The sequence below is a fragment of the Tuber melanosporum genome, assembly GCF_000151645.1.
Source record: "Tuber melanosporum whole genome shotgun sequence assembly, scaffold_38, strain Mel28".
Classification (NCBI taxonomy): Eukaryota; Fungi; Ascomycota; class Pezizomycetes; order Pezizales; family Tuberaceae; genus Tuber; species Tuber melanosporum.
The window spans coordinates 641,908-665,271 of record NW_003299063.1 but is presented as its reverse complement, the minus strand read 5'-3'; the positions used below and the strand labels follow the sequence as shown (position 1 = coordinate 665,271).

The following is a 23,364-nucleotide window of genomic DNA, read 5'->3' as shown; positions in this document are numbered from 1 at the left end:
GACAAGATGGAGTAGCAGCAATTCTCTACCATCTGCATGACTGTCACGGACATTTTACGGCTGGTATCCTTACTCGGAACTTGATTGGCCACTATTATTGGCCGACATGAATAAAGGATGCAAATACTTATTGTGCAACTTGTCCTAGTTGCCAGATGATTGAGCCTCTAAAACCATCTGTCAGTCATATGACTGCTATCCATCTACAACCTCTTGATATGATAGGTTTTGATTTCGTTGGCCGGTTCACTGAGACACCAAGGAGAAACAAGTATATTGTTATCACCGTTGACTACTTTACATGCTTTCTATTTGTACAAGCAGTTCCTGACAGCCAAGGAAAATCCGCAGTATCATTGCTTCTAGAGATTGTTAAAGGGTTTGGATAGCCCCATGCGGTGTACACAGACAATGGTGCCCACTTTGTTGCTGGAGAATTTGCGAAGACATTACACGATTTTCATGTCTCCCATTTTCCCGCACCCAAGTCACATCTCCAATCGGTTGGACTGTCTGAGTGATATGTACAGTTACTAGTCAATGGTTTAGAAGTCACAATAATGGCCAACAAAGCAGTACAGACTGATTGGGATTTATTTATCGACTCTGTGGTACATGCTATAAATACGAGAGTTTTGTCGGTACATGGATTTAGTCCAGCCGAGTTGTTACTAGGCTATAAGCTAAACATGATTGGATGGAATGCAACACCAGATACAGAATGAACTGTGGCTGCTATCGCACATACAATATCAGCGGACCAAAACCCATGGACAGAAGAGGTTGAGTTAGCTGATAGGCAACTAGAGCAGCTGGCAATGCTGGAAGAAAAACACATGCAGGCAGTTGAGAAGATTGTCGAAGAAGGTGATAGAAAGGAAACTACCTTGAAACCCACCAGACACCAAGCTCCAAGGGATGATGACTTAGTCCTCCTGAGAAAGTTTATTCTTGACCAGCCTTATGGAAATAAGTTGGAAGCACTGTGGGAAGGACCATATATACTATCCGATCTTGCTTGGTATAGGAAAAGTGGAAGACTTTATGATCTCAATACACGACAACTGGTCTGAGTTAAGAAGAGTGGATTGAAAGACCGTGTCTATCTCAATGACTTAAAACTCTATCTTGTGAGACCAAAAACCTTGCCCAAAGTTCAGGCCAGTATGATCGACTTAAGTGAATACCAAAGAAGAGGAAGACTGGAGAAAGTTGGAGAGGTCTATGACCTCAGTTTCCAAGAACTTAATGAAGAGAATGACAGTGGTCAAGTTTGAATAGAGCAGTTTGGTGGGGCCCAAGATGTGGGCTAAAAACAAAAAAAGGGAAAAAAAATAAAATAAAATAAAATAAAATAAAGGCATTGGAAATTATATGTAAAGGTCACAGAGGTTTTGAGTTATGAGGGGGGTAGAGAGAGTGTATGGCTTTTCATTTGTTACAAAAAGGGAAGGGATGGTTCATTGGGATATGGTTGAGATTCAAGTTTGTTGGATAGGATGTTGTCCTCTTGGTCTATGTATTACTTGTGCCTTCGGGGGCGAAGGTTGAAGAAGGAGGAGGACCCTTGTGGGGCTAGGGTATAAGTGATGAGATGTTTGTGTATACAGGGTGGTCTGTACCCTGCAAAATTTACTGTTTAGGAGGTGTCTCAATGGGTGTACTTTTTTTCTATTTCTAGCCCAGTCATGTCCTCATAGCTAGACAAGTTCAACCAACTCCAACAACACAACAGTTTGGTCTCGGACAGTCACCATCCAAACTGGGTTCAACTTCATCCCATTTGCTTCTCCTGTGTCAAGAAATTTACTACATCAGTATTTTAGTCAGTTTCTCTATAAGCTATTTATCAATTTACCAGTCAGGTTATCAAGCAACTATTCCAACAAGGTGCAACTCGGCCAACACACCATCCAACTGAGGGAAGAAAGGGGGAACCTCCCACACCGGTACTGCCACGGACCAACGAATGAACGAACGGCACCATCAATCAAACCTGAGTATCAACTCCACCAACCCCTCCCCCTCCCTCTCCCTCTACCCTGCGAAGAAGCAAGATCCAGCGTGTGAAAAATGTGGTAAATCCCATCCGTCCACCTGCAAGTAAAAGAAAAAGAAAAAAGAAAAACTGGCCCACAGAAAACGGCCACTAGTTAACTTAATCCTAACCGCAAAGCTCACCTAGATTTCGTGCTCACAAGCAACAAGGCCAAGCGTTGGGAAAGCGCTTCCGAATGAACAAATGACAGCACTTTCAAGCCTCCACCCCACCCTCCTTACCTCCCTACCTGCCGCGCTGCTGTGGAACCCAATTTAATTCAATATATTGTAACCACCCGCGGGGCAATTCCATATCGCAACGACCGACAAGTACGGTGGGGTGGATAGAGTGATAGTTTGCCGAGCTGGATGCATCTCGATAACCCGAAAGCAGTCAATTTAAGCCCTCTCGCCAAATTTACAAGCCCCCGGTTCTGAACCGCATCACAATTGGCAAGCTTTGCGTGCAGGTACGATAACAGTTTATTGTATAGTACCCCGCGGCTGGCACTTCCCATTCTCGGCGGTCGCGAGTGAGGGATTATGTTTTACCGTTAGAAAAAGCAAGTACGTCGGCTTGGTTAGATAGTAACGTAAAAACACGCGATACGGGATCTCCGTCATGCCCCTAATCTTCCCGTTCGGGGGAGAAGGAATGTCGATTCCATCGCGCGGTACGGCTTCAGCGATCTGAACCTCATCAACTGGTGTTCGTAATTTCGTCAACCTACTCAGCCAAGCTACTCCGTAAGCCTAACTCTCTTACTTATCTCATACTTGATTGCACGAGTAAATAGACGGCAGTGACACAGAACTTTTTATTTTCCCACCGCTTGAAAGTGTGATATTTGAGAAAACACTATGGTACCGCGTTGCCGCGGTGTTTGCCCTGGCACAGGACTATCGTTGGCAGCGTGGTGGGGGGCGTGAATTCGGATTCACAAGTATGGTGCTTGTATTATGGTACTCACACCATCAGCCAGCGCGAACGGGCAGGCAAGCATTTAAGCACTTGGAATCAGCTCGGCACTTCCGCTCTTTTGTTTATTCGTTCGTCGACGATATTTTATTATTTCGTACCGTCGCACTCAATCCGCGGGACAGGAATTCATCCTTGCTCTAAGCATCCCATATTCACCAGGTCACAGCGCCTTGTCGAACTCGGCCAACCAGCCCACCCCACCTCCACCGCGAGCGAAATTCGCCTGCCCACCCATCCATCCATGAGAAGGCTAGAAACACAAAGGCAAAAGCTGGGGAGAGGGAACCGCGTTTTGTGTCACAGGACCACCGACACGGTGTGTTGGATTGTCTAGTCATTCACTGCCTCCGTGTACAGTACTGTGCTACTGTGTGTTGCGATAACTACGGAGATCGTGCACGTAAGGTTTTTGTATATTTTACGAGCGAGAAGTGTTGGGCTAGCACGAGGTCAGGGGTGAATTGGGTAGCTATGATACCAAATTGGGTAGTCGTTATACCCAATTCCATAATTTTACCCCTGCTGGCCAAACGCTCGTTGCTGGTAAAGCATACGAGTACTCGCACAAAGCTTAGGTACTGGACCTCCGGATGGCGTTTCTGCTCCTCACGTTGGTTGCGACTGTGACACTTGTGGTTGCACAATTTGTGGTGGTGATGGCGGTACTATCATATGCTTGTGATAGGTTTTACCATAGCACGGAATAGCTCACGGATCGGGCGATAAAAGAGGTACGGTGCAAAACCAACATTTCAGTAGTTGTGGTGTGATGCACCCGGGAAAACGACCCTGCGAGAATCTCTGCTTCCTCTTGCCTTCCAAGAGGTATAAGTAAATTCATGATTGAAGTATACAGACTGATTCAATCCACCTATTGAAGGAATACTGCTCTCCAGGCTCCTGTTGAGCAATGGAAGGTTTGCGTTTCCGAACGAGCTGGCTGCGTGGTATGATACCACCAATTTTGACTAAAATCGGTATCGACACCCCGACTCTGGACTACTTCTTATTGCCTGGCCCTCGTACCATATGTGGGGGGGTGTTTGCGTGCGGGCTGCGGCGAAAGCTCCGGGTTAGAGGGAGTCGGAGGGTCGATTCGGGATTCCACTGATGGCCGTGGGGCGTGGGGGGGGGGCTATGGGGTCATTATGTATCACTCGGTTTCTAACACTTCGTTCTCTAGACTGAGAAATCCCCTCCCGAGCCACTAGGTGCAGGTTCCTGTAGCACAGTACTGCGGGAGCTGCCGAATTTCATGCCCCTAATTACAAGCCATGTTTACATCCTCTAGGGACTCTGATCTGTTTCAGGGGAACCTTTTATCAGGTCTGGATAAATTTCGATTGTGGTGTTTTCCTCCCGCGAATAGCCAACTCCACACCTACTGCAGACGACATAACAGCCAAGAAGTCCTCCATCTCGCTTTAGTTTTTGTCTGTCGGTTTCCCCGACCAGCTGTGCCCTCCCCCCCACCAATAACGAACTGGTGTCCGACGAATACCCCAACAATACCACGCGCAACCTAACCCCCATCCCGCAAAAGCATAGATATAATGATAAAGGCGAGATTACCTATCCAAGCTCGTATTCGCTGGCCACAGCATCGCATATCATGCCCAAGATGGCGAACTTATGAGCAGCCAGGTCAGAGAGAATATATGTGCTCTTTTCACAGCCTACTGACCGTGCTCGTATTTTATCAAGTGCACTTAGCCCACATCAGCCATTTGATCAGTCGGTAACGAACCCCGGTGCAGTCACCGCATTGCGGGTTTATTTGGGGGAGTTTCTGATTGGGTGGCCTTATGCCTGTGCATCGCAACCCGTCCGTGTTTGGGGTATCATATGCAACGGAGCGGGGGATTTGCGATCGGATCTTGGCTTGGAATTGGGTTGTGGGGACTAGCCTGGGGTGGTTAGTGATGAGGCAAAACGGCAAGCCAGGTTCTGGGTTTGAGGATATCATAGCTGTTTTACACTTAACTTGGGGGGTATACTATCGTGATTTGGATGATGGCATCGCCAGTATCGCACTACTGGAGGGCTCTTCTCCAAATAAGTGCCGGGTGTTTAACTTACTTCGTACAGTGTCGGTAACCGGATTTCAAGATAGTGTGGTTTGTTTGTGGGATTTACGACGGCTGCTGGAGTTAGGCATGGTCCTGCGATTACTGTGCATATTCCGACCACCGATACTAGATTCCAGTGAGCATATAGCCTCTCATGGACAGTAATCAGCATCGCAGGCCACAAGCTGTCATGTTTCCCTGCAGTGCGAGTATCCAGCACTCAGCGGCTCAAGGCGTTTTTATGCGCAAGCTCTCGTTCTCTGTGGCGAGTGCCGTGCTCGCCAGAATAGCTATGGGATATTGCAACCCCAATGGAGCGCACCGCATCTTTGGAAACTCGACTACATGTATCTGACTTGGGGCTGCGGTCAATCTCGGCGGGAGAACTCGAGTTTTCCAAGTTACTCGATACGGTACTGCAAACGCGGACAGAATCTTATCACTAGTTCTCAATCTCTTTGTCTCCCCCCACTACTACCCGCAGCATCTCACCACATTTGCAGAGTCCCAGTACCTATCACTAATCACTAAAACCCCTTCACCAAAGTCCAAATCCCGAGTGATAGGACATGAAGTTTAGAGTAGGAGTTAGACAGAATGGTTGCCATGCGGAAATCTCAAACAAATTGGTTGTCTTGTGGTGTTGGGTGTATTAACCAATTTTAGTCGACTGCCTTCGACAGCCGTCGGACGGCGCTCGTCGTCCTTGTCGCCCCATCCGGCCGTCATCGGATGGCTGGTGCTTGGAGGAAGAGAGACGGACTCGCTACTTGGGATCACTGCAAGCCACAACCTTGACACCAATTGCAGCCATGTATCTATCCACTAACTCACATCTCACTTCCTTAAGCCGCTTAGTCAACCTCTCCTTTGCTAATTGATAAACGTTTTCTTTTTCCTTCTCTTTCCCACTCTCCATTTTTCCTCTACCCTCCCTCATCCCCCCATCTATTCTTCTGCATGATTCTTCTGCATTGATCCCTCACCATTGATTCTTCCTTATTAATTCTTCCCTATTAATTCTTCTCCATTGATTTCTCCGCATCGATTCTTCCCCATCGATTCTCCTAATAACTTTCATCAAATCCCCGTCACTTTTTACCGGGGCACCAGACATCTTTATCTACTACCAAAACCACTCTGATAAGCACTTTAACGCGAGGGCATTTTGTCAGCAAAAGTACTGTAAGCCCTCATACTAGATGAAATTTTATTAATTCAATTTTGCAGAATTCTTAGTACTTACAAAGCAATATCATATTACAGACGCTTGCCGGAATCATATCCTGCGAGGTTCAAGGCAGTAGTAATGCCGGGAAAGACTGTGAAGCGGTTGCCGAACGCTTGACCAAGGCCATCCCAAAGATATCACCAGTTCAAGTCGGGTCATCTAGCAGTCCTGAAATAGTTTATTCCAATGATGCCGGCTACAGGATCCTAAATAGGCTACGGCGAATGGAGGAAAAGATTACAATACTCAGTCCGCTTCAGGAAACCGCAGTTGGAATCAGAAAGCGATTTTTTGCAACATCACAAAGGAGGGCGGCAATGGAGGGAGTCGGCATTGGGGCATCTCTTCGAGAGGGAAATGATATTGCGCACTGTAGTGATGTGGTTACCGATATCTGCCTTTTGAAAAATGGCTTGATAGAGTATCACCAAACCTTCACCTATTTGTACGGCTTGGACTGGCGAGCTGCCAATGAGCTACTGTAAAAACTCGTTAAATCAGCTATCAGGATCGAGACTCGACATTTCGCAATCCAAAACAAAACACCTGGAAAAGCTATAGTGTTTTCTAGACAGGGTATAGCCTGGAGAGGCTGAGCTTGTTGGATCTCATTATTTGGTATTCATTATTTCGTTAACCTACCGTACTCTTCAAAGCCCACTATGGTTTAGCACAGCGATCCAGCTGAGATCCACGATAGCTGATTTAACGAGTTTTTACGGTAATTGGTAAGCCGATAAATTGTTTCTACATACCCCAGTGTAGAATAATTGCTAACAGTCATGGTATTACCGAGATAGTTCTTAAGTTTTGTAAGTTCCACAAGTTGAGGTGTGCTAGTACTCGTAGCAGGGGGTCAGAGCAGCACACCTAGCTTGTGGAACCTGCAAAATTTAGGGTCTGTACCATTGTATCCTATAGGGCATCCTCATATCGTTTCTGCAATGGACCACCGCGCAAGCATCCTGCATGATAAACTCACTGGCAGTTGGACGGGGCAAGATGAGCTTGATTGTGTAATTACATGGAGACGGGCAGCCTACAGATAAGATTGGTGTGACAGTTGCTAAACGCAAGTTTCACCGCCTAATGGCAAGCAAATCATGAGTGTTCTTGGTTCTGATGTGGCGGCCTGTGGGCTTTTTTTGTCGCCGTAAGGGAATCAAGGGGTCCGCTTTTGTTTTCTGTTTTCTGGTATATTCAAGTTCTGGGTTTTTGAGATGCCGTTTTGTTGTTTTTTCAACCTACTAAGAATAGTGTTGTTTCTGTTGTGCCTGCAGACATTACTAGCCTCACATTACGCTCAATATTTGCCTAGTATTTACTTTCCCAACCCTGGTTTGACGTTCACCAACTTCTACGGAAGCGTCCTTCAAGTGCCCAAGGTAACCTCACCCTGGCAAAACTGCCAAACGATAGCAACACCGAGAAGAAGAATAAATAATACAAGTGAGATTCTTGAGTAACTACCCATGAACGCACTCTCCCAACACATGCCTCCACTATCAATCAACCCTTAACAATTCTTCTAAAACTCCACCAATCTCCCCTCCACCATGCAGAGGCGCTCTACTTATGTCAAGGTTGTGGCCCAACATGACTTCGCGGCTAGGTGTCAGTTCTATTCTATCCCGCTCTACAAATGTTTCTACTCTAAAAATGGTCATCAAACAAAAGGAAATATGGTCATTTTGTATCAAGCAGCAGATTAATGTACTCGAGTACAGTACTTTTAAGGGTGGAGTAGGGCCAATAACGCAGAGAAGTTAAACTATCGAAAATGGAATGGGAAAGGCAAACTGCCGCAAAAGAGCACAAGTATCATACTCATTGCGCCATTCTAGGCCACCGACACCCCAAACATCATCCGACTTCCTGTTGTCCGCCAAGGCCTTTTCGTGCCAAAACTCTTCGCTCTCTACTTCAAACCGGTAAGCTGATCTCCGGTTCCGATTTTTTTCCCTCCCTACGGTACCCGAGTCCTCGAGGAAGAAAGCCAAAGTGGCCAAGCCGGAACTTCCCCGAGAACACCCAACTCCAAAACTGAATCACCACGAGGGAATTTTTCTCCTCATTCGCCGACTCAGGAGAGGGGGGGTTGTATTGGGCATTTTATTCTTCCGCGATGGGGATATCGCCGGATGGGGTGGGGGTTTCGAGTGAGTCTCTGTGAAGCACGGAGATTTGTGCTGTGTTGTCTGTTGTTGGCGCACGGCACGAAGTGCGTGCGGTGCAGGGCGGTACAAAAGAGGTGATGGCGAGTATCCTGGGACGCCGTCTTTAACGGCCCGAGGACTTTCAATGGTGCTGTTTGCAGTAGTCTAAATTTTTTTTATTTCCTTATCCCCGAGTTTCCGATGGTGTGGTGGGGTGGTGGGGGCGGTGCGTTTCTTACTTCAATTTTATGCTCGTTTAGATTATGACGTACAAACTTTATTCTCTTTTGGGTGCCTGCCCGTAAGGAACGAGTATCGTGCATATGCTTGCGGCGCTGTACATTCCCGTGGAGAAAAATTGTGGGTAGGAAGGGTCGTTTCCGCAGACACGATGAGAGTGAGGTGGATTGGATGTTTCTCGTTTTTGTGGCGACGGCGGCAGGGGTGGTGGATGGTGGTGTTGCAGTGTCGTAATTTTCTACTTTTTACCCCTTTATTCTGATTCAATGTTTACCGTGATTCATTATGCTCCACTGGGACGGCACTCTCCTCCACCTGGGCTTACTTGGCTCATTCCGATGTCACCCAGAGCCCCTCTTTCTCTATCCAAGACAGATTGGCAGAATTTGATGGGCGTTTGACTTTTTAAAGTGACTTTGGCGACGAGGAGGGGGATTTGCCGTGCTCGAGTATCATGCGTGTTGTGGAGTAGAGGACTAACGCGCCCACGTCGGCTCACGTTGCGTTGCCTCTTGAGAGGGTTAAAGTGGTTGAGCTAAACCTTTTTGACAAACCCCTGGCAACGAGAACTCTGGAGCGGTTTCTCGTTTCCGAGATGATACCGCAGCTCTCTGATGGCAGCGGTGGAATAATCATATGTCGGGCTCGCAACTGCCTTCCTGGTCGTTGGTTAAGCCTGTTGTGGTCGGGGTATCATAGCAAATCCCTCGTGGATGCGGGCTGGTGGATATTCTTGTCTATGCAAGTTGCTGTGCTTGTTTATTTGCTGCATTGGAATGGCGGTGAGCGGGCAGCAGGTTGTATCATAGGGTGAAAACGAGATGGAATTTTCAGAGGCCCTATGGTACCGTTACCCGTACTGTAACTGGAGGTATCATAGCTCCTCTTTGGTGGCCGATATTCGCAGTGTCATAATATCATATTATTATCATACATGATATTGAGGTCCAGCCCCCCCCTTTTCTCCTTGTATTTTGAATTTGCCTTTATTTCTCGAGCCCTGCGTCTTGTTTTTTTTCTCTCCTCCCCCTGCTCCTCCCGCCGGGTTGTCAGACAACCCCCCCCCTCCCTCCAATTTTGCCTTTCAGGGACACCATAAGACTGCATTTTTCTGCGGTGGACTCTATTGTTTCTCCTTCCGACTGCCTGTCGTGCCCCCCCGACCTCACTTGCTCGTCCCCAGACCGGTACCCCCCCCTCCTTGTCTCGTCTCCCTTTACTCCACTGGCTGGTTAGGCAGCCCGCCCGACTGCCCGTTCGAACTAATCCCTTTATGTTTGTGGGGCAAATTCTTCTCATTTTCTCACCTTCAATTTTTGGCCGATTTCGCTCTTCGCCCTTCGAAATACTTCCTTCCTTCCTTCCTTCCTTAACAATAATATACCACCTCGAGTGAGAAGTCGGGAGGACCGGATAACATTAGGCAGACGAAATTAATTAACTTATATTAATTTTCTTTCTCCTGGCGTTGACCTATAAGGCTCGAGTTCATCTAATCTTTGCTGGTCTACTGTCCTATCCCCAGGCATCATCATCAGTCGAAGCTACCCTAGTAACTTTGCTCCCCCATCCACCTCTCCCGTAAACGAACTCATCTAGACTACCCCCTCCACCCCACATCGCGCTCATCGTTGTATTTACTACGAAGCATCAATCCCACAAAAAATAGAGATCCATCCAAAATGTCTACAACATCGTCGTCACAAGTTGCAGCTCCCACATCTCCCCCGCGCCCTGGGCGTCTACGGGGTCTCTCGTACCTTCGTCATTACGCACATGGACACGCCCACTCTCCTTCACAGGCGGCTCCGACTGTTGTTACGGCTGCTAATGTCAACTCGAGCAACGGGAATGCCACCACCTCTTCTCCATCTCTAACCCAGCAACCTACATCACCGCCAACTACAACAGCTGCTCGAGCTCGGTCAACTTCCCCGCTGAACAACACGGCGTCGAACGCGTGGCTACCCACGGTCAGCGGGGTCAGCGGCTTATCCCGTGTGGCTTCGCAACCTTCTGCGGAGCTATCTACATCCACTGGGGTTGTCACTTCAAATGGTGCGTCCAATGTTCGTTCAGTTTCCAATTCAGCTCCCGCCGTGCGCTCCATTGATGAAGCTCTGTCTACTTCTCCAGATGCTGGCCCACCTACACATCAACCGAACAACTCTCCCTTGGTTCGTTCACCAAGCAACACTTCTCGTGTCCCCCAGCCTTCTGATCCAGCTGCTTCGATACGATTCATTCCCCATGTCGACACGCGCGCCACCCGTGAGTCATTGATTTTTACACCCATTGAGCGTATATTACGGTTCAAAGATGAGCACATCAGGGTCGGTCGGTACAGTGATCGTGACCAAGCAAACCCATCCGCCCCAGTGGGGTTCAAATCAAAGGTAGTTTCACGTCGACATTGTGAATTCTGGTGCGACAACGGCCAGTGGTACATTAAGGATGTAAAGAGTTCCAGCGGTACTTTCCTGAACCACATAAGGTTATCAGCGCCTGGTGTGGAGAGTAGGGCGTATCCACTGTACGATGGGGATATCTTGCAGCTTGGAATTGACTTCAAAGGCGGGGAAGAGCAAATATTCCGGTGTGTGAAGATTAGGGTCGAGTTGAATAGAGCCTGGCAGAAGGCGCTTAATAAATTCAAGTATATACTCGATCCTCACTTGTACAGCTGGATGAATGTATATTGACAAATTTGTGTGTAGTATGTCTGCCCATCGGCGGATACGCAACTTGGCAAAGACCAACCCCAGTGGCAACAAGGCTATAGACGGGGATACTTCGTCTACTCATACCTCCGAATGCTCGATTTGTCTGATGCCAGTTGCAGTACGCATTCCCCCTATCATGCCTCACTTCCACCCTTTGGGTGGGGGCGCTGACTGATGAAATTGCATATGTTAAAATTTATCAGGAAAAATAACAATAATACTAACTCTCTACTAGCCCTGTCAATCACTTTTCGTTGCGCCGTGTTCTCATGTATGGCATTATAAATGCATCCGACCTCTTGTCGAAAAGGAATATCCGACCTTTCTTTGTCCGAACTGCAGGGCTATCGCTGATCTGGAGAAAGATATTGAAGATGATGATCTCGTGGAGGAACTATGGGAGTCAATGGCGGATGTGATGGATCGATTTGCGGACGAGCAGACAGGGAGAATTACGGACGCCCTAGAATCTATGCAGCCAGATTCAGGGGAAGGGGATGCCCCGCCTATAGAGAGTACACAGGATGGAAATGTTGTAGAGAGCCAGGAACCTGAGCCAGCCGGTAGCGATGCCCCCGCACCCGCAGCGCTTCCCTCCGGGTCAACCAGCACCCCCACTATTCACCCCGTTCCAGAGACTGCCACACCCCCGATCGAGATTCAACAGACACCGAGCGGCTCTTGGAGAAGGCGCGGAGAACGGGTCACGGACCTTGACCTCCGTCGGGACAGTGAACCCCACACCCCTGAGCCTGACAAGAACGGTAGTGGTAGCACAAGCAATGGGAACGGCAGCAGCGGAGAAGGCGGTCAGGAAGGGCCAATGACGCCAATGAATGATGCTGGTCCGTTTGTCTTTGACGGCGGCGCGATGGACAGTGCAGCGGCTGCTGTCTCACCGACCGCGACCAATCCCCCAAATTCTCTCGACGACATCAACAACTCGGATTGGAGATCCGCTATACCAAATTAATGCCCATACTATTTACAGGCTGCTTGCTAAGACCATGCAATCCTGGTCCCCCCAAAGGCCTACCGAAAATAACCAACGAACATACAAACAAAAGACGAGCGAACACCTTAAAAAAACGAAACGAGACGAGAAATGCCTGAAATGTATTATGACAGATCTACCAACTTGCACTAGCGAGCGAAACGAGACAATGCATTGGAAATTAATAAAGAGCTGGAGGGATGAGGGTAGCAAATGGACTTGGTTGCATCATCATCATTCACAGTGGGGGGCGCGGTACTTTCTCATGACTTCTTTTTTTCAATACTTTTCTACGCTACATTACTTTACTGTTCTTTATTTTATTTTATTTTATCTTTCGTTTCTTCACCTTCCCTCCTCTTTCTTTTCTTCGCATTCATCGAGTCCTTAATGGAGTTTTTTTGCCGAAGTATTTTAGGGTTGGTGGGCTTGATTGATTCATGATTGATTGGCTATGATTACACGAATGTTATGGGATAGGCAATTGCTTGCCTACCTAGTTGTAAGAGAGGGAAGAATGAGAGGAGGGTCTTTGTAATTAGGAGGTCTCTTTTCCTTCTTAGCAGTTTTAACGATAAGGTTTCGCGCTGAGTGGAGTGGAGTTGGTGGTGGTGGAGTTTGGGAGGGAAATTCGCCAAGATCAAGTGGACGAAGCGAAAGCAACAGTATGATAATTAGGACGTTGACTGATTTACTGATAACACCAGCATCGTAATACCGGTAGCCTACAGTACGAGTACAAGTACCGTACTTATGAGTAAATTCTATGATAATATTATACCCGCAACATGGCCATCATAATATTATCGCATGATTCACCGGCTTGACGCCATTGCATCGAACCCAAAAAAAAACTTTGAACGAGATGGGGATAGTCTACTACCGATTTTCACAAGTATCCGGATGTCTTGGCGCTAAGATATTTTGCCAGAATTAAGAATGTGACGGTGATGATAACATTGAAACCATTAACTATCCATGAAATTTATTCCCTCAGTTTTGGCTAATAAATTGAGCTAGAATAATGGGTAGTTTATTGTGAGGCGGAGACAACCTGATAGATTACAGAGTTGTCTAGGCCAATCAAGATTTGTTTCTGTAGATGGAGATTGTCTAGAAAGGCTCAGATTACACTCGTTTCATTTATGACTACTAAGAGCGAAGTAAAGTAGGTAAAGTAGAATAGAATTGTGAAAACAATATTATATTGTTAAGGTCTCTTCTCCATTGCTTGATAATGTCTAAAAGCTTGGGAGGCACTTCAATATTTATATTCCACATCTGAGTGTTTGCAGACTATATCTATTTATTATACAACTGTATACCTCTCTGATTATAACTTGTGATGTTGGGTATTCTTCAAGGTGCGAACACCCAGAGACCTGGAAAATCAACATATCCTCTTTGGTAATTGCAATATAGCTAACTGAGAATCATGCTGTTCCCAATAGTAATTAACCGATTGTCAGAGTCTTTAGATTTATGGCCTAGTTCTCAAGTTGAACTTAGTTGGTCCCAATTGTCTCTATCATTGATGAAATAATTAGTTTCATCTGCGGGTTGTATCTGTGAAGATAGCCATAATCACAACTCTTCAAGGTCGCCTGACTTGAAACCTTCATAACTTCCTACCCAACTGACAGATATTTTCTGGAAGACTTCCTACTAGTTTGCAGGAAGCTATTACGAACGTGGCTTGGCACGGAAAAGGTTTTCACGTGACACATGGTTATGAGTCACCGGTATGTTATTGTTTCGCACATATGACTCATTCGGGTTATATGGTTTGTTATGTGTGGGATTTGTGATGCTTTCGCACATGGCTCAAATATGAGTCATGGGAAGTACGCCTGACGAGTATGCCTTGCGAGTGTGCCTTGCGGGTAAGCCTTGCGCATATGATTTATGTTTTGCACATGACCTCATTATGAGGTCATGGGTTTCGCGCATATGACTCGTTTATTGCGTTATGATTGATTTATGAGTTTTTGCACATGACCTCGCTATGAGGTCATGGGTTTTAAGCATGTGATCACTTTGGTCACATGACTAGTTTGTTATGATTTGGTTTCGCACATGTGACCACTTTAGGTCACATGACTATGGGCGAGAAGAATACTATATAAGGAGGCCGATGCGGCCGTGGAAGATAGATTCTTCATGCTTTGTTCTAAGTACTTTTCCTACTAATTACTTTAGCAAATATAAAACACCTTTATGATCTTTATCTTTACTGCAACGTTATTGTTACGTCAAGGAAGGTTCTTCACGAAGACGAGTTAGAGAAAGCTTACGATAGGCGTTCCCGATAGAAGACAAAGGTCTTGTACTATTGGTAACATAGGCAGAGGCCTAGAGCTATTGTAAGACAAAGAAAGAAGAAGACAGAAACGAGAAGTATCGTTCCCCGTCGCCAAGAACTAACTATCCAAAGAGGTATCGTTACATTACAAAGCGTCACCTAGTGTGACGCCAAACGATACAAGACGGCATCCTTCAACCCAGACAGGGAAGGAGATATAGACATCGACGATCAAAACCTTAACTTAGGAGGATTCAGCGACACTCTAGATCACATCTTAGCAGACTCCTCGACAGCAGCAAGCCCCGTAACTCTAGAGAAAGGATCACGAGTTGATAGCTCTCCTGCAGGAACTCCACGACCCGAGAGAATATCGGGATCATCGGTACCTGGGCCACCAGCCCGAGCCACTCCGGCACCAGGAACTAGCATACTTGGAATGACTGAAAATCAGTTTCAGGCATTTCTCGCAGCAACACGAAATACAGGACAAGGAAATGTCCAACGACTGAAAGCAAAGGAACCTGACACATACGAAGGAGCTGAAGACAAACTACGAATATTCGTAGCACAGTGTGAAGGATATTTTGCCGTCAAGGGAGAAGGAGATCACCATGACGAAATCAAGATTCCATATGTAGAATCTCTACTCAGAGGACTTGCGGGACAATGGATCATGCCTTTCCAAGATGGAAGAAAGCAAAGGGAATGAGTCACATACGAAGAGTTCAAGGTGACACTCTTCGAACAATTTGGAGATCCTAACGCTAAAGTAATAGTGAGACGAAAGCTGGAAAAGCTCCAACAAGGAAAACAAACATTCTCAGCATACTGGAACGAATGCCGACTATTGGAATACGAGGCCGAGTTTGATGATGCTACTCTCTACATCATCCTCCTGAGAAACTGTAGCGAGAGACTCCGAGAGGTATGGGGAATCTCCGACCTACGCTATACAACAGCAGAACAATTTGCAAGATGGGCGATCGATAAGGAAAGCAAACTAAACAAGGTTTGAAGCAACTCGGAAAACACTATAGCACACAGGGCGGTCCAATCATCCAGAAATGGAGAGGGAACCTTCAAACCGCAAGCAGCTCGAGGAGAAAGTCGAGCATTACCACCAGGCAAGCCAATGGAGTTAGACAAATCGAGAGCAGGACCTGCTCTGAACCTGTCTAAGGAAGAATACGCCAGAAGAATGAATGGGAAACTCTGCCTAAGGTGCGGAAAAGCAGGACATCGGATATGAGAATGCAAAAGTCGACATGACAGCGAATACCAAGGAACCAGAGCTGCTGGAAATAATCGTTTCCAAAATCAAAAAAGGAGCAACATTCATGAAATGATCGCAGAAGATTTGCCGGCGGAAAATGACGAGGGTCCCCAGTCAATGGTGGTCTGGGAGACCCAAGATGTGGATCTGGAAAACCCATCAAGTTATCAAACTAATACACGGCACTACATACACGAAGAGGAGAAGAAGATAGAGATCATGTGATGATCAAAACAAAGATATACAACAAAGAAAAAGAAACAAAAATATATGCAATGCTCGACTCTGGGGCTACCGAAGACTTCATCGACAAAGAAATCTGCGACAAATACGGCCTCCACACCCAACAAGCAAAGAAAGCAAGACAAGTCTACCTAGCAGATGGAAAGCCAAGGGCTATGGGTCCGATAATCCATACAGTGACAGTACCTATGGACATTAACAGCCATAGGGAAACGGCAACCTTTCAGGTGGTAGATCTTAAAAACCATGAGATGGTCCTAGGGATGCCATGGTTACGAAAGCATAATCCGACGATCGATTGGAACGAGAACAAGATGACCTTTACAAGCGAACTATGTGCGACATAATGTCTCAACAGTTCACCTGCTGTTTACTCGACACCGATAAGAGAAACAGAAGAACAAACTTTGCATGCAAAGTTCACTGAGATGCGGTAAGATAAAAGAGTCCGGATACAAAGACTGGACCAAGAGGCAAGAATTCCTACCAAGGGTTCCAAAGGGGCAGCAGGACACGACCTGTATGCCAATGAAGGAACCAAGATACCTGCCAACGGACAGGCAATGATAGCAACAGGAATAGCCATCGGACTACCGGAAGGCACCTATGGACGAATAGCACTCTACGGTGGTCTAGCAGTCAAACATCGACACATGACTATGATCGGAGTAATCGACGTCAACTATACCGGTAAAATCAAAGTGATCCTGACCAACCTAGCTCAAGAAGACTACGAAATCCAAAAAGGCAATCGAATCGCACAGTTGATAATTGAAAAAATCAACAATGAAGATCTGCACAAAGTAGATCAACTGAAAGAAACCACAAGAGGAGAAATGGGATTTGGAAGCACAGACCAAAACCAGCCCGATATAGCAAAAAGAATCGAGATCAAAGAGATCACAGCACAAGCCTTTGGAAGGTACTATCGGAGAGGAGATACAACAGGAATTCTCAAATGGACATATGAAGACGAAAAAGTAGTCCTAGCAAAAATCAATATCAGCACAGGGCTAGCAATCCAGGATAAGAAATATCAAAGAAAAAAGAGATGGAGAGAATTGGTTCCAAGGGAATATCATCAATTCACGAACCTGTTCCAAGAAGAAGAAGCCACTGAGCTACCACCTCGAAGACCAGGAATCGATTACGGAATTCAGTGGGACAAAGATGAAAAAACGGGAAAAACAAAAGAAATTCTCTACAAGAAGTTATATCCACTAGGAGAAGCAGAGCTTAAAGAACTCAGAAAGTACATCGAGCAGAACTTAATGCGAGAATGGATCAGGGACTCTTTCGCGTTAGGAGGATCCCCAATACTATTCGTCAAAAAGAAAGACGGAAAAATGAGACTCTGCGTAGACTACAGAGCTCTCAATTTGGTTACCAAGAAAGACTGATATCCACTACCCCTGATTGGAGAAGCACTGGATAGACTGGAGTCAGCAAAATACTTCACCAAACTCGACATCAAGGATGCATACCATAATATACGCATCAAGGGAGGAGACGAATGGAAGACTACATTCGCCTCAAGATACAGAATGTTTGAATACCTGCTTATGCCCTTTGGGCTAACTAATGCACTGGCTTCATTTCAGAGATGGATCAACAAGGTACTCAATAAGTACCTCGACATATGTTGCATCGTATACTTAAACGATGTACTCATATACTCGGAAAACATACAGCAACACCAAAAGGATATCAGCAATATCATGGCAGCAATACAAGGATCAGGAATGAAGATCAAACTAACAAAATGCAAATTCCATAAAGAAGAAATGGAATACCTCGGATTTATCATCAATCGACATGGGGTCAAGGTCGACCCTGTCAAAATAGCAGCCATATGGGACTGGGCCAAACCAAACAACAAGACAGATGTTCAATGCTTTATGGGATTCTGCAACTTTTATCGAAGGTTCATAAAGGGATTTAGCAGGCTTGCAAAACCACTCTATAACCTAACAAGGAAAGACAAGAAATGGGAATGGGGAGAAACGGAACAAAAAGCATACGATGCAATATGGACGCATCTAACCTCGGCACCCATACTGGTTCATTTCAACCCAAACCGAAAGACAATGATCGAAACGGACGCCTTAAAATATGTATGCTCAGGCATACTATTGCAACAATGTGATGATAGAAAATTGAGGCCAGTGTCTTACTGATCCAAGACAATGACCCCGACAGAGTGCAACTACGATGTTGCAAACAAAGAACTATTAGCGATAGTTCAAGCATTGAAGGAATGGAGGATATATGTTTTGAACAACAACCATCCGGTCCGAGTTCTAACTGACCACAAAAACTTGGTCCCGTTCATGACTACGAAAGAATTGAACGACCGCCAGATAAGATGGATGGAACACCTCAGCAAATACAACTTCTAAATCGAATACCGACCAGGCAAAGAAAGTGGTAAGCCAGATACCCTCACAAGGATTGTAAGCGACAAACCACAAACGAAAGAAGACGAAAGAATCAAACAAAAAACACGAACACTATTACCAAAAACCTACTTCGAAGCAATGGAGGTTATCCAATTCAAATTAGCAGAGGAAAGGGAAATTGAGAGCGCAAACGGGAAAGACAAAACAATCCAGGCAATAAGAGAAGCATTGAAGGAAGGAAAAAAGGAGATGAAAGGAATTGCTCTGGGTTTATGCCAATAGAAGGATGGAAATATGTGGTACGACGGAAAACAATGGATTCCGGAAGAGGAGAAAATAAGGATGAATATCATACGACAACACTACGATATCCGAACAGCAGGACACGGGAGAACAGTTAAAACCACAGAATTCATCACGAGGTCATTCTGCTGGCTAGGACTGCGTGAACATGTCAAACGATATGTCAAAAACTGCGATATATGCCAAAGGACGAAAATGGCTAAACACGCACCATATGGATTACTGAAATCAAACGAAGTTCCTGAACAACTATGGGAAACAATTACTATGGATTTCATCACGGACCTACTGATGTCAGAAAATTGCGATAGCATCCTGGTTGTGGTGGATCGTCTGACCAAAATGAGTCATTTCATTCCATTCAGAAAAGATATCAATACGAGGGATTTTATTCAAACATTCTTCCGAGAGGTTTTCCGACTTCATGGCCTCCCAAAAAATATCATTACCGATCGAGGAACACTATTCACATCAGGACTATGGAAGAAAGTAACTGGAGAAATGGGGATACAAAACAGGATGAGCACAGTGTTCGACCTACAAACGGATGGACAAACGGAATGGGTAAATGCGATACTCATACAATATTTGAGGGCCTATGTCAATTATCAACAAGATGATTGGTATAAGCTGTTATCTATGGCCGAATTCGCATACAACAATGGAAAGCAAGAAACGATCGGCATGACACCCTTCTTCGCGAATTAGGGAAAACATCCACAAAGTTAGACTACATATCATGCAATTAATGATGTGATACCAGATAAAACCGATATGGGGAAACTACATGAAACATTACTGTATGAAATGAGTCAAGAACAACAACGACAAAAGGAAGAATACGATAAATACTAAAGACCAGATCCGAACATACAACTGGAAAATATGGTATGGCTAAGACCAGGCAATATCCATACGACACGACCATCAAAGAAATTGGACTACAAGAAAATTGGACCATTCAGGATATTGGAAAGAGTGGGCAGCCGAGCTTATAAACTCGACCTTCCCCCCTCGATGCAAATACACAACACATTCCACATCTCACTCCTCGAATTACACAACGATAATAAGTTTCCCTCTCAAACAATTATTCCTCCCCCTCCGATCGAGGTCGATGGAGACCCAGAATACGAGCTCAACGAAATAGTCGATTCCTGCTTCTTCCACGGTCACTTCCAATATCGAGCCAAGTGGACAGGATATTCACCCGAACACGATAAAACTTGGTACTTCGCACACAACTTTGAACACGCACAAGATGTTATCTCAACCTTCCACTAACAATACCCAGGCAAGCCCAGCCCAGGTGACGATCATGTTCAACCATGACAAAGGCGAGGGAAAGGCTCCCGCGTCAATGCAACAACACGAGGGCTGGGGCGAAAGCCCCCGCCAAACTACACCTACCAGCACCGAATACTCATTCATGGGGCCAACCGACGAAGAACTCAAGGAAAGGGAACAACAAGCACAGCATAAAGCCATGTCGTGGATGGTATGCTACGATGACTGGTGCCAAACACATTTTGGTGACAAAGAAGGCTCGAGATGGTTCCTGAGGGAATGTCGGAAACATGGTCCACGCCCGGACCACGTCCTGAAGCATTGGCAACCATGCTTCAGAAATGGGTGCAGAATGCACATGGCACAGAAAATATCTGCGTGATTCTACACGCAGAAAGATGGAAGCAGGAAAGAGTTGGAAGGAGAAGATGCCAGAAAGGCATGGGCTGCAAGGACGTGGTCCAGGGAAGGAGGGGCCCAAAACTCCTTAGCAGACATGGAACCGGACATCAGGAGCCTACACAGGCAGATCCGGGAACTCAGGGAACAACTTGGCCAAGCCGAGGCCACAATTTCAGCAAACGACAAAACGATTATGGAGCTAAGACAGCTGAACGATAATCAGCGGCACACGATCGAGATGGCAAATCTGACCCTAGAATCGGTAAGGATCAGATGGAGGACGGCAGACAAAATGTTCCACAAGCTGAGAAGGACCATGGGCGCGGCAGGACGGGAACTATTGAAACTGGGAGAAAAAGCCTGATGGGACTCAGACTTAGGAGGAGGAGAGCTAATGTCATGAACGTGGCTTGGCACGGAAAAGGTTTTCACGTGACACATGGTTATGAGTCACTGGTATGTTATTGTTTTGCGCATATGACTCATTCAGGTTATATGATTTGTTATGTGTGGGATTTGTGATGCTTTTGCACGTGGCTCAAATATGAGTCATGGGAAGTGCGCCTGACGAGTATGCCTTGCAAGTGTGCCTTGCGGGTAAGCCTTGCACATATGATTTATGTTTCGCACATGACCTCATTATGAGGTTATGGGTTTCGCGCATATGAGTCAGTCGAGTCATATGACTTGTTTATTGTGTTATGATTGATTTATGAGTTTTTGCACATGACCTCGCTATGAGGTCATGGGTTTTGAGCATGTGATCACTTTTGTCACATGACTAGTTTGTTATGATTTGGTTTCACACATGTGACCACTCTAGGTCACATGACTATGGGCGAGAAGAATACTATATAAGGAGGCCGATGCGGCCGTAGAAGATAAGTTCTTCACGCTTTATTCTAAGTACTTTTCCTCGTCCTTTTACCCCGTGTCGGAACGTGAAGGTTCGGTGCCGATCCAATCAGAGCCCTTGATTTCTATCTCACGATAGGCTTCAAGTCTTTAACTTTGATCACCTTTTGGGGGCATTGTTGTTAATCCCTCCCCTACGATTGCTGGAAGTTCTTTATTCCTTCTACCTATCTTTACGCTTGTTTGTTTACGTCGTCTCCTCACGGTCGCAATGGCTAAGCGAGCCTCTGTCCCTTCTGCCACGTCCGCTTTACGTTCGTCGGTAGTTCTGTCTCGCGCCGTCGAGAAGAACTTCGCCCTGGAGGCCGAAGTCTCTCGCCTTCGGCATCACATCTGCGTCCTTTCTCAGCGATTTCATCGCGCTGAGAAGGAGATAGCTACCTTGTCGGCTGCCCTGGCCTCTGAACGCGATACTGTTCGCGGTTTGGTCACGATTTTGGCGGCTGAAGCTCCTACAGTTATCCCCTCTTCGCCTGTTCCCTCTGTCGCTTCAGCTACTATGGTGGTCTCGGTTGAGGGGGGTGGGCTAGACCCTGAGGATTCTAAGGGTCATGCGGAGGAGCTCCCTCAGGAGAATGTTGCACCAGTGGTTATCCCTGCCCCCCCTGCAGCTACAGTTGTGGATGGTGGTGTGGGTGGTCCTGTTCCTGATTCATTAGGATTGGAGGAGGCGCTTGCTCCTGGTGTGGGTAGGGTGGATCCTAGTGTGGTGATACCAGCTGCGGTGGTATCACCCCCTTCGGGGGGGCAGGTGCCTGAGTCCTCCGTGGCTGAGCCCGTGGCTGGTCGGGGAAGCGCCTCTAGTGGCGTCCCTCCTTTGGTGGTGGGTGGTGATGAGGGTGGCCCATCCACTCTTGTTGCTTGAGCTGCGCCCGGGGGTAGGAAGAGGAAGAGAAATAAGAAGCGCCGGGTCAAGCAAGACCAGACCTCACCTGTGCCACTTGTTCCCGACTCGGAAGGGTCATCGCCTTCACCGGTTCACTATCACGAACCGGCTGCTACAGAGTCCGCGGTGGGTTCGCCGCCCGCCGAGCGGGCTCGGAAGTTAGAGGATGCGTAGAATACTTGGGTGTATTCGGTCAAGTGCCGGCGGCTTGGGGACTCTCTCATTCTGGCTGCTTCTGTCGAGGTTTTTGGACTGTGCTGCTGGTGTGGTGCACCCCGAATTCTCTACGACGGTTCGCACCCCCACTATAACGTGTTCGCAAAGAGCTAATCACGTTATCGGTAATAGATACGATAGTTGGCAGGTGGCCTGCTCTTCCAGAGAGGAGGTGAGAGCTGAGAACTAAAGGAGGCTTCGAGGGTGTACTGGGGAACAAAGAAGTAACCGTTCAACCAAGTATATTGAAATACTGTCTGTCGAAGTCTGCCCTTTCTATCATAGAAACAGGCGGTCTTTAAATACGAAAATCTGTTCATGTCTTAACATGAACGAAACTAATCAAAGGTATCAATCGATACACTTTGGTAAAACTTCTTAAGTATCAAAGCGATACTTAAAACAAAACATAAAACAAAACCAAGTATCAAACGATACATAAAACAAAACCAAGTATCAAAGCGATACGTAAAACAAAACATAAAACAAAACCAATAACCAAGTACCCGTACCGGTTACATTCCCCAAAACAAAACAACTGTTTACACAAATAAAACCTAATAATCATCAAAAGCGGAGTCTGAGAAACTAAAGGCTTCAGTTGCCGCTAAAAACTCTTCATCGTAAGTGTCACACCAGGGACAAGAGGAAACTCCAAGGAAACACTTAGACTCGAACAAATCTAAATCACAGTAGTCAC

At 46.3% G+C, this 23,364-nt stretch overlaps 1 protein-coding gene; it reads left to right on the top strand.

Annotated features, from left to right (window-relative positions):
• Window positions 1-10,400: 10,400 nt before the first annotated feature.
• GSTUM_00007674001 (uncharacterized protein) lies at window positions 10,401-12,993 on the top strand (the record flags this gene model as incomplete). XM_002839584.2 has 3 exons in its annotated part: window positions 10,401-11,374; window positions 11,436-11,559; window positions 11,677-12,993. The coding sequence occupies 3 exons, from the start codon at window positions 10,401-10,403 to the stop codon at window positions 12,412-12,414; spliced, it is 1,836 nt and encodes a 611-aa protein (XP_002839630.1). The 3' UTR covers window positions 12,415-12,993.
• Window positions 12,994-23,364: the final 10,371 nt, after the last annotated feature.